The sequence below is a fragment of the Lonchura striata genome, chromosome Z (genome assembly GCF_050655825.1).
Source record: "Lonchura striata isolate lonStrDom1 chromosome Z, ASM5065582v1, whole genome shotgun sequence".
Lineage (NCBI taxonomy): Eukaryota > Metazoa > Chordata > Aves > Passeriformes > Estrildidae > Lonchura > Lonchura striata.
The window spans coordinates 47,794,970-47,812,195 of NC_140740.1; the positions used below are offsets into that span (position 1 = coordinate 47,794,970).

Genomic DNA, 17,226 nt, shown 5'->3' on the forward strand with positions numbered 1-17,226 from the left:
CAGCGCTCGGGAACTCTCGGCAACACTCGGGCGCGCTCGGTCTTCTCACGACAACGCTCGACAACTCTCGCACACCCCTCAGCAGCGCTCGATCAGCGCTCGGCTACTCTCGGAATCTGCTCGGCGGCGCTCGGCCGCGCTCGGCCGGGCAGTCCCGGGAATCGGCGGTGGGGCGGGTCCGTGCTTCCGCCGTGCCCCGGGGGCGCGGGCGGGGCGGGGCGGGGCGGGGCGGTGAAGAAGAGGGCGCGCACGGGGCGGGGGGCGGTGATGGCGGCGGCGGCGGAGACCGTGGAGTCGCCGCTGATGCGGCGCTATGAGGGGGCAGCGCAGGGTCGCGGCGTGGCGGCGGACGGCTGGCGCGTCTGCCTGGCGCACAGCTTCGAGGAGCTGCGGCAGCCCTACGGCGCCGGGGACGTGCCGCTCCGCGATGTCCTGCGGCACGTCGGCCTCGCCTTGAGGTACGGCGGGGGATGGAGGGGGCCGGGAACGCACCGGGACGAGGGAGGGCGTCCCGCGGGGGACACAGCGTTGCGCTGGAGCCACTCGGTTTCGCGGAGGCCTCGCCCCGGGGACGCTCCGGAGATGTCCCGGTGTACGGAGCGGCAGAGCCCGGCGGATCGCGGAAGGCCCCGGGCTGGCGGGAGCCGCCCTCCTACCGCCCGGAGGCGCCGGCACTCTCCAGCCTTCCTGGCGCCGGCACTGCGAGCAATTGGTGCTGAAGTGGCAGCACCAGGCGCTTGGGCTCCTCAAAACAGGGGAGGACTTGGGGCATCGCTTGGGGATGGGGACCCTCGTTTTCCACCCCTAGGGCTCATCGCTGCCTCATCCTACCCGGCATAATCCTCAGTGCTGGCAGCTGGAGGTTAACCTTAAGGCTAACTGGGAGGGGTTTGGAACGCTGTGGCAGGTTTGGGAACGGGGCACCTCTCTCGGCTTTGCGTTGGGGTGAGCTGGAAGTAACGACGGAGAGCACGCGTGGAAAGCGAGAGTGTTGTTTTAACCTTTACCACTGGAGTCCGGGCGCTGGCAGTGTGTGCGCTGGGACCGGCGACGGCATTGCTTATTTCCTTGTGCTGGATTTATGACTCCTGCCTCCATTTTCTGTTGGTGTCCTTGGAGGCTGCCGCTTGCCAAGCTGGTTCCTGCAAAGCTGGATGAAAGGGCAGGTTCTGGATTGCTTCGGGGTGCATGCTGGTCTGACCTGAGACACCCCAGTGCGAGCCTGGGCATTGGGGAAGGGAGAGCATGGGTCACACACCTGAGATAAATAAAGGCTGCTGGAAAAGCTGCTGCAGCAGGTTGGGATGAGCTGAGCATGTTGGAAAGCGTGAAGTTCTGGTGGGGTGAGCAGGGAGGAGAGGTGATCCTAGCCTTCTCATTGAAGTCTGGAAGTGCCTTGTATCAGTCAGAAAAGGTCTTTGAAAGCAAGCTTGAAGTTAAAATACTGCCTCTTCTCCTGTTCAAGTTTAGGAGATAATTTGGTTGTTGTCTCAAAGTACTTTTGCCATGGCAAGAACTTGTTTGCGAGGAGGTTCCAGTCACAAGAGCAGAGGAGACAAAGTGCTAGGGTCACAAGAAATATCTGTGTGCTTTTGATTAAAAACCCAAGGCCAACATTATTGGCTCAAAGGGCAGCCCATTCAGGTATGTGAGAATATATGCGAGGCTGCATGCTCCAGGCGTCAGTGGGCATCTCGGTATCTGCGTGACTGGGGCAGCCAACTCATGGAAACATGAATGCAGTTGCTGTGAGAGGAACCCAGAATTCAGTTCTGTGTCATGGTGCAGGGATCTGTGAAGCTCTGTAGATTGGCCTGCCCGTTCCGTAGTGACCTCTGGTGAGTGGTCCCTGTGCCAGGGATGTTCCCAAAACTTGGCACATCTTGATGCATGTAGTGCAAAATCATATGGTGCAGGTGCTTGTAGCCACTGGGAGCGCCTTGGGGTCACTGCACATCTTTGGCTCAGGAGGTCCAGGACTAGCAGAGGAGCCACAACATTGTGAGTTGATGTTGTTGCCTCAAATTAAACATGATGATGGTGCCTTCTTCTGCAGCAACAGCCGTAGGTGTAGGTGACATGGCTGGGGGTGTTGACAGCCCCTGGGGCAAGATTTTTTGTTAATCAGGGCTCATCGGGGTAACTATGGGGGACATGTGCATCTGGAAAGAAAGGGCTGTGCAGAGGGCTCAGCTGGGGCTGGCAAGGCAGGAGAAGAGGTGTAGGTAGGTTTCTGCAGAGGTGGCTCATGTGTCCTGAGAGGGGTCACAGCATGAATCCAGATCAGCTGGGTAATGTTGTTTTAACTCCACTGCCAATTTGAAGGGGAAGAAATGCCCTCCAGCCCTGGCAGGGCTTTTGGTACTACAGAGCACAAAGTCTTTCTCCTTGTTATTCTTCAGCCCTGGCAGAGCTGTTAATACCCAGCAATTGGGAACTGACCACTGGGCTTCTTCTCTTGGCTTGCATGATTTTGGGAGAAACTTGCATGAGATGAGTTTGCATATTGAGATGGTAAAATTACTTTGGCAGTGGCAATAAATCCCAAAGTTTTTCTACTGTGTTCTCTATAAAAACTGCTTCTTGAAATCCATCTCCTGCCTCCTTTCCAAGAAGTCAGGATGCCCCGCTAGGCTGTGCTGCAGTCATTCTGCCTCAGCACCTTATTTCCTGATGCCAGAAGCCTGCTGGGGAAGCAGCTGCGTTGGTTCCCTGCTGCTGGGTTGAAAAAGAATATTAATAATTTCCTTGAGAGAGAGAGAGCACTGCCAAAACCTTGCCTTGGCAGGGTAAGGCTAGGACTGTCCTGTCTGGAGAAGAGCAGTTGCAGCAGATATAGCTGGAAGATAGTGGCAGGCCCTGGTTCAGGGCAGTCAAGCAGGACAGGCTGGTTCTCATCATGCCGTGAACTGTGAGCAAAGCATCCACAGACAGTCAAACACAAAGCTGAGTCTGTAGGAGTGGAGAGCAGGCTGCAGTTAGGTCCTGTGGGATTGCAGCCCAGAAAATCTCATCCTCTGAGGGATTTGGGGACCTTAGATGTTGGTGAATAAGGGTGAATGCCCAGGATGTGGGTACCTTAGATGTTGGTGAATAAAGGTGAATGCCCAGTGAGCAGCCAAAAAGTCAACTGTGACTTGTTTCTGTTTGGGAAGCATAGTAGTAGAGGTGTCATAGAAGAGCCTCTCCCCCTTGCTCCTGGGTGTACATGTCCCAGGGGATTATTGCTCATTGCCCATCACCTGTGCTCTGCATCCTGTGCAACCAGGGGCAGGACAGGCTGTGTGCTCCTGGTTTTCTGCTCAGCAATATGGCATGGGTGTCTGGAGGTAGCTCAGGGACATTGCTCACTGTGGGTGCTCCTGTGTCCCCCCTGTCCACCTGGCACCCAGGGCCATGGAGCTGCCAGCTGGGCCTTACCTGACTGTTTGCTGGGCAAGGTTCAGCAGCTTCTGGTCTGGTAGCTGGTTTCCGTGTGCTAATTGTCTCTGTATAGAAGGCTTAACTTGGGGCAGTTAATTAGCCAAAGCCAGTACTTTACAAGCATTGACTCAGAGCCCATCCCTGCTCCTCTTGCCTGGAGTGGTGCTGGCATACCCTGTTGCAGGTGTGCCCCTGTTTGGGTGTCTTGATTCCCAGACCTTTGGGTGAGAAATTGTCTGATGGGCCGTGCTGGTCTGCGCAGCTGGTGTGCAGGTGGAGGCAAGTCCCCAGGATCCTGCCAGCTGCAGACAGCAACCATCACCACTTCCAGGGTAAGGCTGCCCTGTGCCCTCTGCTCCCGATGATGTGGCACAGGGATGTGGTAATGTATGGCAATGGGGAAGTGCAGGTAGAACAGCAAGGCTTGTGTCTCTGGAGCAGTGTGTGTCTCCTCTGGGTTTGCAGGTCTGCCTTAGCAGGACACTGTGTACCAGGCACAGAGGTGGTGGTGGCCCTTGTGTGCATTCCCGCTTCTCCATGAGTGTCTGGGAAAGCCTGTGCTACATGAGCTGGGAGTCCTGCTCCTGAGTTGCCCTTGCTGTCAGTCCTTAGCTGCCTGAACTTAGCCTGCTTGTGTTTGCTGAGTGATGCATGCTCCAGATGGGTGGTAGAGCCTTGTCACCCCTTGTGCCATGGGCACGGGGACATATGTTCCTGTTGTACATCTCTACAAGGAGGGAAAGCTCAACCTATGCTCATCCTGCCCAGTGACACTGGAGGGACGGTGTTGCCTGTTCCTGACTTCTTCAATATTTCTCTTTCCCTTGCAGATACTTCAGGTGGTGGGTCAAGAAGACCCGCATAGAGAAGAAAACAGCCTTCATTGACCTCTTGTGTGCAGTTCCTCTGCAGCAGATCTATGGTCAGCCTCCACACTGGGCACTGGGGTGGGCAGGGATTCACATGGGGATATCGGGGTGCTCCCTGGAATGAGTGAGTCAAGGAGCTTTTCTGATTTGGGGGATACTGAGTGGCTCTCCCCTGCAGAGATGCATGGGGAGAGTTCTTTAGCCAGGTACCACCTGGGGGAGGAATGGGGGTGCTAACTATTGGTGTCTTTGCCAGGGTGCCCGCTGGGCGGGATCGGGGGAGGCACCATCACCCGCGGCTGGCGGGGAGAGTTCTGCCGCTGGCAGCTGAACCCTGGCCTTTACAACTATGATACAGTCATCGCCAATCAGGTAGGGTCAGTGAGGGGGGGTGAGAGTCACTGCAGCAGCCTGGGCAGCTGAGACATCTGCCACAGGGCTCATCTCATCCCCTGCACATGCTCCTCTTCTCCTCCACAGTTCACAGTGTGCCTGCGGTGCAAGGGGCAGACCATTTACCAGCAGGTCTTGTCCATGGAGAGACCCAGCAGCCTGCAGGGCTGGAACTGGGGCTACTGCGGCCACTACGCCTTTTACCATGCCCTGTACCCCCGCGCCTGGCTGGTCTACGAGCTGCCGGGGCAGCAGGTGGTGCTCACCTGCCGGCAGGTCTCTCCCGTCATCCCCCATGACTATAAGGTAAGGCGGTGAGGGCATCCCCGAGGGCAGAGCTGCGTTTCCCCAGGCTTTGCCGGCATTTCCCCAGGCTTTGCCGGCGTTTCCCCACGGCTGTGCTCTGCAGTGGTCCGGGCAGGGGAAGCCCCACAGCCGTGCGGGAGCTCGGGATTGCAGCAAGGGATGGCTCAGCGCTGCCCGTGCCGGCTGGCAGCCCCAGGCGAGGGTGGCAGCTGTGCTGCTGACACGTCTGACCTTCCTCTTACCCCGGTGCAGCACGTGAGCCTGTATCAGCCTGCCGAGGAGATGAGCGATGAGACACCTGGCTGAGCCCTAAAGGCCGCCTTGCGTCTCTCTGCTGCCCGGCATGCTGGTTGCCAGCCCGGGGCTGCCTCTCTTTGGAATTTTGTCTTGCCTGCCTCCCAGATTCCTCTGCTCCTGCCGCTCAGCTCGGCAGCAGACGCCAAGAGCGAGTTGTTACCGCCAGTGCTCTTGTTCCCGCTGCATCCTGCGTGCTGTTCCCCAGCAGTGGGGGAAATGATGCTGGGGCAGCTACCTGTGGAGCAGCAGCCGTGTAGACAGCATTCTGCGTCTCTGCCAGGACTCCAGCTTGCCAGTGGCAGTGTTCATCTGGGAGGTGGAGAACGGGAGGGATGAGGACGTGGAAGTGTCCATCATGTTCAGCCTGCAGAACGGCATGGGAACGAAGGAGGATGGGAGCGGCGGGCACTGGAACGAGCCCTTCACCTTCCAGAAGGATGGCGAGCGGGTTGCTGGGGTCCTGCTGCACCACTGCCCGGCCGTGAACCCCTTCACCCTGGCCATCTCTGCCCGGGAGAAGGTAAAGGGCTGGCCCTGCTGCTGTGGCTCCTGCTGGGGAGGTTGTGCAGCTCTGCTGCGTGTGGGGGAGCTGCCTGCAGCCAGCTGGCCAAAGGATGGGGGTGCAAGGGCTTGGGGTTGGCACCGTTTCTCAGCGCTTGCCTGACGCCAGGAGTGGCGACACGACTTCCCTGAGGACACCCTCTCTGGGGATGGTGTCAGGAGAGCGGCTGAGGCAACAAGTTGAGAGTTGCTGGGCAGCACATGAGAAGTGAGTGTGATGTCCTGGTGGTGGTATTGGGGAGGGGAGAGCATTAATCTCCTCCTCTCAAGGAGCAGCCCCTGATGATGCTCTTCCCTTGCTCAGGCTGGCACGGGAGTCACCCATGTTACGGCATTCAATCCCACGGGATTGGGTAGAGAGGTGTGGCAGGACCTCCTGCAGGATGGCAGGCTGGATTCACCCGCTGGTGAGTGCCTCCATCCTTGGTGGGAGAGGTGGAGGAGGAGCAGGGGAAGTGGGTGGCCATGGTGGTTTTGGGCACCCAAGCCAGGGCAGAGCTCTTTCCTCCAGCCCCCTTGGCTGTTAAAAATCTCTCCAGGATGTTGTGCCTTGTTCCCAAATGCAGGCTCTATCCAAACTTCCCATTGCTAGTCCTTGCTGTGGTTCTCCAAAAGCTGTTCATACCACTTGCAGACTGTTCTTGATTATTGGATACACTTGCCTGTATCTCATTGTTCTGTGTGTGGTTGCACACTGAATTGAGATTTCTGCTAGGGTGCCAGCATGCTGCCCAGCCCCCTTCCCTTAGTTCCTGTTTCCGGATAAATGAGCTGTGTCTCTCGGAATTGCTACTGCCAGCATTTAACAGTGCTTGGGGTTTAGTGCTGCTGTCACTTTCTGTCCTCTTCCTACTATAACAGTTCTCTGAAAGTGTCTGGTATTCTGATAATTCTGCATCCATCCTCAGGTCTCTGCTCACTCCCTTGGGAGGAGCCTTGAAGCAGGGTGGCATCTCCAGCCTTTGGTACTCACCTCATATTGCCATAAAAGGTGACCATTTCCCTAATGTCTGTCAGTTTTTAAACAAAGATGATGCTGACAAACTAGTGATGCTGGGTCTTTGCAAATTTTCTTGAGGCTTAATTATGTTAATGTAATGTTTACTATGTTTTTTTTTTCCAGAAAAGTAAGCTTCCTGCCTAGGTGCACTTAGAGCTCTCCAGGCTATTGGGATGTGGTTTTTCTTCATGCATGCCAGACATTATCATAGTCAGGATCTGTGCTTATGTCGCTCTAATGAGTTTACCTTGTACACATGTCAGAACTAGCATATCATTATCCTACCACGTCAGGGCTTTTCTTAAATACCACCATGTCTCAAGCACCCTGCAAAAAGCTGGAAACAATGACTGTCCCTAGAAAGTCACAGTGTCTCTGACTGCAGTGCAGATACAGAGTCATGGGATACTCTGTAGCTTCCAGTCATGCCTGGTGGCTTTTCCTTACTGATCTTTCTTGGATGACTGAATCGTTTTACGGACTCCTTCCATGGAAGAGTTTTTTTTTCCCTGTGGCAACATCATCCCTTAAAGCCCTAGGTTGTACAAGAGCTTTGGTATGACCACTCTCATCTCCCTCGAGGTGTGTGTGAACTTCAGTTACTCTCCCTCTGGTCATCCTTGGTTGCTTAAGAATATCTTAATTTTTCCTGGCAGGTAAAAGCAGGCCAACAGAGAAGGGGGAGGTGACAGCAGCAGCAGTGTGTGCCAGCTGTAGGGTGCCTGCCCATGGGCACAAGATGCTGGAGATGGCCCTGGCTTGGGACATGCCCTGTGTCCACTTTGGCTCCAAGGAGAAGCTGCATGTCAGGTAGGTGGGTTGTCTCCCGTGGTGTTTGGCTTGTGTCCCCAAAGCCCCATTTTCTCTCCTCCCTGACCTGTGTGTTATAAAGGAATGTTTTGCCACCCACTCCTTGTGGCCGTGGCCCTGCCAGCTCAGGGAGAGGACCCTGTGTCCAGCCCCTGCTCCTCAATGCCCCTGCAGTAGCAGTTGAGTTCCGTTGTTCCCTGTAGTCCAGTGTCCCTCTGTGGTGTCTGTGTGGGATTCCTGGGTGGAGCCCATGGGGTGCTTACCAAACCCTCATTTGGCAGGCGGTACACCCGGTTTTTTGGCAGCAAAGGTGATGCTGCTCCTGCCCTGTCCCATTACGCCCTGACACACTACGAGGAGTGGGAGAGGAAGATTGAAGCATGGCAGAATCCCATCCTGGAGAACAGGTAGGGCAGATGAAAGCACCTTCCCAGTGGCCTCCACAGGAGCATCACCACCCAGCTTCTGAGGGTGAGCTCCCCTCTTTGCCACAGCCAGCTGCCTTCCTGGTACAAGTCAGCCCTCTTCAATGAGCTCTACTTCATGACGGATGGAGGAACCATCTGGGTGGAGGTGCCCCCCGATTGCTGTGCCGAGGACCTGCAGGGGCCGGCGGGTGCGGGGCTCTCCCACCTCCTCCCTGTCCTGCGGGAGTACGGGAGATTTGCTTATTTGGAAGGTAACTCAGGAGGGTGTGAGGGATTCTCCCAACCCAAGCCCTCCCATTACTGTTGCATGTGTTTGTAAACTGCCATGGGGCTGTCTTTCACGCTCCAGTGTGTAGGGAGCAGTGCAGTTGCCAGGAAAACCCCTTGCAGCCCTGAAGGATAGGGCATGGAGTGTTCCCCACATCCCCTGTGCTCTATGTAGAGAATGAAACCCACTTTGAACGGGAGCCCCTGCCTGTGCTGGGAGAGATTCCCCCTGTCCTGGGCCATGTGGAGGGAGGACCTTTCCCTCCCTTTTCCCCTCCCCATGGCAGTCTCCTTTCCCTCACCACCTGCCCTGTCCTGCCAGGCCAGGAGTACCGGATGTACAACACCTACGATGTCCATTTCTACGCCTCCTTCGCTCTCATCATGCTGTGGCCCAAGCTGCAGATCAGCCTGCAGTATGACATTGGTGAGTGTCCCCAGAGCCCTGCCTTGGTGCCTGCTCAGGGCTTCCCCTTGGGAAGAGATGGAGCCTTTGGGACTGCTGCTGCTGCAGAGATGTGTGCTGTGGAGCCAGCATCCCCCTCCAGCTGCTCTGCTGTGCCCAGGACTTGCAGCCCTGGAATGCAGCTGCCCCAGCAGCTCCGTGCCCAGCACTGGGGCTGCCTTCTTGCCATGCTGGGGGTGCACAGCTGGCTCTGCCTGCCCAGGGGGAGCCCCTGGTCTTCCCAGCTCTGTCCTTACTCCTTGCAGAGGAGACAGCAGAGTAGTTTGCAGATTCTCAGTGCTCTGGCTGGGTTTGGTGGCTGCTTGGTGGTGGCCTGGGTAGGGGTGTGAAGCACAGCCCTTTGCTGGGCTCTGGTAGGCCTGAGCCCACTAGGTTCTTCCCTTCCCAGACCTCCCTTAAGGGCGTAGTGACAGTTGCATATCCCCTGCTGAGTGGGGGATGGAGAGCAGCCTCTCCCCTCAGCCCTTTTCAGAGAGCTGTGATCTTGGAGCTCCAAAGGGCAGCCTCGTGTGCTGGTGCTGGTGGCCCTGCCTGTGCTTATGCTTGGACCTTTCTGCAGCAGTTTCTGCTGCCCTTCTTACATACCCTGCTGTGTGTCCTCTGCAGCTGTCACTGTGGTGAATGAGGATGTCCAGCCCCGGCAGTACCTGATGGGTGGTCAGACAGCCCAGGTGAAGATGAAGAATGTGGTACCACATGACATTGGGGACCCAGGTGAGGGGTCTGTTGGGCTTGTGGGGGAGCGGAGGGGATGCCAAGCTGTGGGAAATGGGTATGGTGCATTAAATACATGCTTATTGTTGTCAAGCATTGGAACTGGCTGCCTGGGAAGTTGTGGTGCCACCATCCCTGGTGTATTAAAAAGAAGTGTAGATGTGGCACTTAGAGATGTGTTTCAGTGGTGGAATTAGCAGTGCTGAGAGGTCTTTTCCAACTTAAATGTTTCTCTGATGCTATATTTTCTGGGAATTGAAAGCCAGATAGTGTGGGATGGTGATGAAGACAGTTCTGCATGGATCCCTTACAAGGGAGACAGAGGGAAGTAGCAGGAAGGCTGTTGTCACTAGGTACAACATATTATTTCAGTGCTGTTTGATCACAGTACCCCAGGGTCCTTGCTCCTGTGTAGGAGGAGGGATGTTCATTGATTGCTGCCCTGCTGCATCTGGTCTGTCCTGGTTTAGGTGACGAGCCATGGCAGCGTGTCAATGCCTACCTGATGCACGACACTGCTGACTGGAAGGACCTCAACCTGAAGTTTGTGCTGCAGGTGTACCGTGACTACTACCTGACACATGATTCCCTGTACCTGCAGGACATGTGGCCAGTGTGCCAGGTACTGGGAGATCAGACCATGGGGCATCACCCTTTCCCACTCCCCACTTCAGGAGCCAAGCAGCTTCCTGAGAGAATGGATGCTCGTGAGGACTGCATGACCATCCCCTGCCTCTCCCACAGGCTGTGATGGAGTCGGAGTTGAAGTTTGACACAGACAACGATGGGCTCATTGAAAATGGTGGCTTTGCTGACCAGACATATGATGCATGGGTGGTGCATGGAGCCAGGTGAGCAAGAGAATTCCTCACTTGACTCCATGCACCATGCTTCATAAGGTGGGGGTTGGAGATGGGGGCTGTGAGGAAGGGACATAGCTCAGAGCTGGGCCCTTGTATCCCATTTGTCACGGAACTCTTGAGGTGTCCCACATTCCTGATGCTTCTCTCGTTTGGCTACGGCAGTGCCTACTGTGGTGGACTGTGGCTGGCTGCCGTGTGCATGATGTGCAAGATGGCAGAGCTGCTTGGGGACACTGAGATCCGGCAGAAATACATGGACATCCTGAACAAGGGCAAGGAGGCCTTTGAGAGGATGCTCTGGAATGGTGGGTGCTCAGCAATGGGGAACCACACTCAGCTAGCCATGTGTCCCTTGGGCAGGAGTGGCTCCTCCTTGGATCATGGAGCCTTATGGGGGATGGGGGAAGGAAGGGGCAATACTGTCCCTGAAACCTGGGGGGAAGGAAGGGAGATGCTGCCCCTTTAAATGGAAGGGAAGGAGCAGGTAAGGAAGAACAATCTTGTGGAAAAAGCAGCTGTGGTCCTGCCACACAGGGAGGTGTGTGGGGACAGCCCACACAAGCCAGTATCTTAATCTATTGATTTTAAACTGTTTCCTGCCTTTTCCAGGAAAATACTACAACTATGATAGCAGTGGAAGTGACACATCCAGCAGCATCATGTCAGACCAGTGTGCTGGGCAGTGGTTTCTCGGAGCTTGTGGTCTGGACCAAGGGGAGTTTGAGGTAAGAGAAGGGGCTGCCTGGTGTGGTTGTGGCAAAATGGGACCTATGGCAGGAGGGAAGCAGCAGTTCGGATGGCACAAGTTGGGGTTGCACTTCAGAGCGAGTGTGGGGGGCACCTGCCCGCTCTCTCACTCTGCACACCATAGCATAAGCTGTTGGATGGGTGCAATGGAATACATCTTAAACCAAAACCCTCTCACACAGAGGCCATGAAAGCAGGGATGTGCAACTGCAGCTAACATTGGCCCCAGTGGGGTTTGCTGTGGGTAAGGTGCTATTTGTTTAAAAATGACAGAAAATGGTGTATGAAAATTTTCACATTACTTGCTGCCTTAAAAAGTCCAAAATTAATATCAGAAGAAGCTATAGTTTATTACAAGTCCTGAAGGCTCTCTTCAGTTGTAGGAGAAGAATTGGCTGCAGACTCCTGTCTGTTGGGATAGTCAGAGCAGCTGCTGGTCCTGCAATAACTTAAAGGGACAGGGGCCGTGGAGAAACCATTGGGTTTGTCACAGCAAAGCTTTCTGGTGGACATCGGCAGGCAAAAGCCTCAGCTGAGAGAAGGGAGCAGCGGCTTTGTCTGCGGGAGGGTAACAAAACCACTTCACTCTGTGTTGGGAAATCAGAGGAGAGCTTCAGGTGACTTTAGCTGGTCACTGTGTTTAACCCAGGATGGGGCTGGGGCTGTGCCTGGGGCTCCAGGCAGGACTTGGTCCAGCCCTCCTGCAGTAAATCCCTCCTGCAGCTCCTTTTGGGGAGGAAACAGTAGATGTGGTGCAGTCCAGGATGTGGCCTGCCTTTCCCCAGCCTCAGCCTGAAGATGCTGCTGAAGGTGGCACTTCTCCCTGCTCTCTGGTGAGCTCTGAGCCGACTGCAGGTGGGAGTGGTGAATTCCTCTCCTCAGTTACTATGACATTTCATGGATTTTTCCATGTATTTTGCTCCATTGTCTGGCTGGCATCACTGCTGTCTGTAAGCTCATTGACATGGCCTTGGTGCGTGCACAAGTCAGCAGTGCGATGTAAGAGCAGCCTGTGATCCAGTCCTGAAGAAAGTGTCCAAAAGCTTCTGCCAGAGAAGAGCACCCCAGCCCTTCACTGATACCCACGGCATCCCCATGGCTTATCTCCAGAGCCGCACTGGGGAAAAATCTCTGCAAGGATGCTTGGCTTGAGCACAGAGAGAAGGGATTTTTGCTGCTTTTGCTTTGAGTGTGCCCAGGCTCTCTGGTTGGACTGCCCAGCCTTCCCTGGCAAGGTCCTGCCTGGTGTCAGCCCAGCCTCTGCTTCCCCTGACTCTGGTGTCACCAGACTGAGAATAAGTGTCTGCCACGTCCCCAGGCTGTGCTGATGAGCCTCATGGCTCTTGTCTCTCTTGCAAGTGACAACCATAAAGCAGATGAGGATGGTGTGTTTGGCCAGACCCCCAAAGGAAGCAGTGGGGAAGGGGCTTGGCCAGTGATTGTGAGAAGCTGGTTTTGGGGATTGACTAGTTAGGTGAGCTGTCAGCATCCTCTTGAGGAATGTGGAATGTCGTTCAGCATGTCTCTGTAAATTATTTTGTGGGCTTTTTTATCCTTTTGAGGAAAGAGACACTTCACTTCCTCCTGTTATTTTTTTTGAGGTGGGAACTTGTTGCTATTGACTCAGCGAGCTGTGTTGCCTTTTTCCTCATGGAAAATTTAATCCCACTCCAGACCCAGCCTGAGGGGTCCACATGAGCACCAAGCCCATCTCTGTCCGCCCAGGTTTTCCCCAAGAGTCACATTCTCAGCGCGCTCAGGACCATCTTTGAGAAGAACGTGCTGAGCTTCGCAGGCGGCACCATGGGGGCCGTGAACGGCATGAGACCTGATGGTGTGCCCGACACCTCCAGCGTGCAGTCCAACGAGGTCTGGGTCGGTGTGGTCTACTCCCTGGCTGCCACCATGATCCAGGAGGTGAGCAGGAATGCTGCTGCCACACTCACCAGTGTGTGCTCCTTGGACGTGCTGATGGTCCTGTTCCCTCTCATGCAGGGCATGGTGGAGGAAGGCTTCCGTACGGCAGAGGGCTGCTACCGGACAGTGTGGGAACGGCTGGGCATGGCTTTCCAGACACCCGAGGCCTATCGGGAGAAGAAGGTGTACCGCTCGCTGGCCTACATGCGGCCCCTCAGCATCTGGAGCATGCAGCTGGCCCTGGAACGCCGGGCTGGCCAGGCACCCGCACCCACACAGCTCCCCCAGGGCTACACCCACCCTTGAGCCTCGTGGCACTGGGCAGGGCACCAGCTGCAGCACAGGCTGGGGGAGTGCAGATGGCAGGCAGGGACCCTCCCTTCTCTGTGCTAGTACTCACATTGCTGTTTTCCTTCCCTACCTCCACTACATGCCCTTGAGCTCAGGGGGCTTCCAGCCACTGATGCTGAGCACAGGGGGGACCAGAGGTGTGTGGGATGTCTCCTCAGAGCACGGTGGCTTAAGGAGTTGCTGCTGGAGCCTGTGTGTCCCCTTCCCCATCGCTTAGGGCTCTGAAAGCCTGCGGGTTCCCCAGCCATCCCAAACTGCAGCTGGTACCTTGCCCAGGAGTACAGGAAAGCTCTCTCCTGCAATCATTGGGCTGGCTAAGGTGGGCAGCTGTCCTGCAGGGGAAAAAAAAAGGTGTGGGTGAATGTGTGTGTGTGTGTGAGGATATTGGAGTGGTGCACTCAGGCACACGGATGCTGTAGCTGTCCTGGGGTGCCACTGCACATACTGACTGGCTCTGCCCCAGGAGGGCCTGTGGCAGATACAATCCCCAGGGGAGACCCGGCTCTCCGGACAGTGACAATCTGAGCCCAAGAAGCAGGTCCTGGTCTGGTACCATGGCCCCCTCCCTGCTGGTGCCGGGGGCAGGCAGTGGAGCACATTAAAGGGGATAAATCACTTCAGTTCTTAATAAATCTGTCCAACTGTCTACTCTTGTCCTTCTTTGGTGTCTTCTTTGGCACAGGTCCATACTGGAAGAGGGAACTCATGCAATTCCCCTATATCTTCCTGAACTAGGCTGAAGGGCTAGGGAGGAAGGGAGGGGACAAGTCCCAATGGTGGCTGGCTCCTGTGGAGTTTTGCTGAAGGGAGTAGGATGAGCATTCTTACCCACTTATAGCAGCAGATAAGACCTGCTTCTTGCTTAGCTTCTGGCTCTGCTGTGTCTTGCAGGCAGCAGACCTGAGAGCATTCGTCTTGAGAAGGTCTCCGTGGGCAGGGCTGCAGGCCCTTAACTACATTGAGTCCCCTTCTGCCCAGGGCTGAGCACCTTGCTTCCTTTCCCTTTCTCTGCCACTACAGCATTTGAAGGCTGTGCAATTCTGGTGTGGGAGGGATCAAAAGGAGGGAGCTCCTGTTGTGCCCACAGAAACACAGATCTCCTGGACAGATAGATACTATATCCCTTGGACAGAGGGATGCCCCAGTTCTCTTTCTGTATCAGGATTCTGTGTCCTGCAGTGGGTGGGGAATAACTTGAACTATTTGGAAATATTTGCAACTCCCTATCTGCAGTGGTGAATGGAGAAAGGGGTATCATACTGCTTTTGGTATTGAATAATGCTGAAATGAGTCAGACTCTTCAGTCCCTAAAGTTCAACATCCTGAATAGCAATGTGAAGGTGTGGTAGAACTGGTAAAGAATCAAAGAAAGGAAACCAGCAGGTAATACTATTGATAAGGTATCTAAAGCTGCTGTGCTGCCACAGCTGACATCCTGCTGATAGTCACATTATACTGTAAAAGCTTGCCCCCAGTTTCTGAGGGCAGGGTCTTCTAAAACCCTCCTTCCCAGAAATTCCTCCCTTGCATGGGGATGCCCCCTTCTTGAGGCTGAACCACAGAGATTTGCCCACAATTACTGGTATGGGTAATTTCAGGGTCTACATTAATTAGTTTTGCTAGCTTTAATATAATGAATACTGCTTCAAAATATCACATCATACTATAGAAATTGTTATAGCTTTTAATCTGTAGTAAATAATTCTTATAAAGATATTTTTGTCTAATTATCATAATAAATTATTTGTTTTTATATATTTATATCTGATTTGTCATCCTCAGTGCTGTGGTATTTTGTTGTACAAAGTATCTATTATACCTGTAGAATTCTTTAGACATAATCCTTTGACAAAATCTAGGGCTAAGTTGGATCCAGCTATGCCGAAACTCTTCCCTGGGCGGGACTCTAGAATGCAGGAAAGTGCTTTCTGAACCTTGTGATTCTGTGGGAGGGCTTATTTAATGAACATTATCTAAGCTCCCATTCTGCCTGTGGCCCTGTCCCAAAGACACCCCCACAATCCCATGTCCCACATCTCCACCATCTCCCAAGGCAGGAGCAGATGTGTGGGCCTGTTCTGTGCCCACAGCCAATGCTCCTCTGCATGCCATGAGGGTCTGGGGGTGCCAGCCAGGGGACTCTCTGCTCCCAGCATGGGCAGGGGGTTGCTGGCACTGCTGCACCTGAGAACTGCCACTGGACAGTGAAGCTGAAGGTGGGGCAGCTCTTGGCTGCTGGGCTCCTTCCAAGGGTGACACCACGATCTGCTTGTTGGTGGCTGCCACTGCGCTGTGGCAGGAGCGCAAGAAGGTCCCAGCTGGGGAAAAGGGGTCATGTAAGAGCCCAGCTCGTTTCTCCACAGGCCCTGCAGGTGGCCCTAGGGCTTGTGTGTGTGGCTCAGTCAGTACCAAGGCACAGTGCTGCTTTCAGCCTTGCTAAGCAGCAGGATGTGTGTCCCATGGCACAGCCCCTTGCCCTGGCAGCTGGGACCAGCACGTCAGGAAAGCAACCCTCAGTCTCTGGGCAGGGCAGCAGAGCTGGGGATACTGGGTACCCCACTATAGCAGGGATAGGTGACCCACAGTAGCCCCAGGGAAGCACAGCCAGAGCTGGCAGCCTTCTTGGTCATGGACACTGCACTGTGGCATGGCACAGCGTGGTATAGGACAGTACACCCAGACCATGCAGCTCCTCAGGCACAAAACTCTGTGTGCTGGGGTGGCAGAGCATGGCACAGAAAAAACACGTACACAAGGATGGCAGGGCCAGGGCTTGCAGCCCCTCGCCACCCATCCTACACCCAGGACAGCACAGCACGGCTTGGCACAGCCAGACTGCCCCAGGGCTGCCCTCACCTCCCTGGATGCAGCATCACGGGCCACGAGCAGCGCCAGGGCGAGCAGCAGCAGCAGCCTGGGATGCCCCTGGTGCTGGTGCTCGTGTGTGGTGCCTGGGCTCTGCTCCTTTTATATCAGAGGGGGCTGAGCCTCCTGCCAAGGGACACCCATAAGGTAGGAGAGCCTGATCCCTCTGGACAGTCAGAGTCTGGGATGGGTACTGTGGGAAGTGGCAGGGAGCACAGTTAGGGCAGCTGGTGAGAAGAGAATTAAAGATACTACAGGCAGAGTGTGGGAGCTTGGAGGACACCACAGGTAAGGTGTTGGTTCTCTGAGATGCCACAGAAAGGGTGGAGGAGTTCTGGGGATACCACTAGAAGGGTTATTATCTCTTTCTGGCCATGACAGGACTTCCTTTGTGCCAAAGTGCATCCTTAATACTCAATAGCTATCAGGGCTGGCAGATAGGAAGTAGCCTGTCCTCTCCTCTATGACAATTCTTCAGCAGATCATTACAGTGCCCCAGTGCTTCTAGTGGGTTACAAATGCCTTTTTTTTTTTTTTTTTTTTTTTGCTCCCAGGGGAGAATTTCTGGGCAGAGGAATAATGTAATCTGGCAAGAGCAAGCTCCCATATGTGGCCCCACTGCACCTGCTGGTATCTTGCTATGTCAGAGCCCACAGCAAATGAAGGGGGACAAAGATGCAAAGAAGATTTCCCTTGAGGTCACTGTGGGAGGCTGGAGGGGTAGTGTGGCACCACAGCACTGGAGCATCTCACCTGGGCTATCCGCCTGCATTTATCTTGGAACAAAGGCATTCTGGGAATATCAGTTGTCACTAGCCCCTCTGATAGCTGATAGATTTGGAAACACCTGTCCGTATTGCACAATGTCCTGGCCAGAGCTGCCACCCACCCATCTGGCAGCAATAAAAAGGAGAGGAAGCAGGAGTGCCAGCAGAGACCTGCAAGGAGC

General features: G+C 54.8%; 1 protein-coding gene across 3 annotated transcripts; it reads left to right on the plus strand.

The window, feature by feature from the left end:
* Positions 1-65: 65 nt before the first annotated feature.
* Positions 66-14,058, plus strand: GBA2 (glucosylceramidase beta 2). Of its 3 annotated transcripts, none has more exons than XM_085566350.1 (17): positions 66-176; positions 4,254-4,345; positions 4,549-4,664; positions 4,773-4,991; positions 5,569-5,808; positions 6,154-6,256; positions 7,506-7,659; positions 7,941-8,066; positions 8,154-8,338; positions 8,677-8,781; positions 9,427-9,534; positions 10,005-10,156; positions 10,279-10,385; positions 10,560-10,702; positions 11,007-11,122; positions 12,870-13,061; positions 13,140-14,058. In XM_085566350.1, the coding sequence occupies exons 4-17, from the start codon at positions 4,827-4,829 to the stop codon at positions 13,365-13,367; spliced, it is 2,124 nt and encodes a 707-aa protein (XP_085422476.1). In that variant the 5' UTR covers positions 66-176; positions 4,254-4,345; positions 4,549-4,664; positions 4,773-4,826; the 3' UTR covers positions 13,368-14,058. The 3 variants fall into 3 exon arrangements, with proteins under 3 accessions (XP_085422476.1, XP_021410308.2, XP_085422475.1); XM_021554633.3 differs by lacking the exon at positions 66-176 and adding an exon at positions 231-458; XM_085566349.1 differs by lacking the exons at positions 66-176; positions 12,870-13,061; positions 13,140-14,058 and adding exons at positions 231-458; positions 12,819-12,857.
* The last annotated feature ends 3,168 nt before the right edge of the window (positions 14,059-17,226 follow it).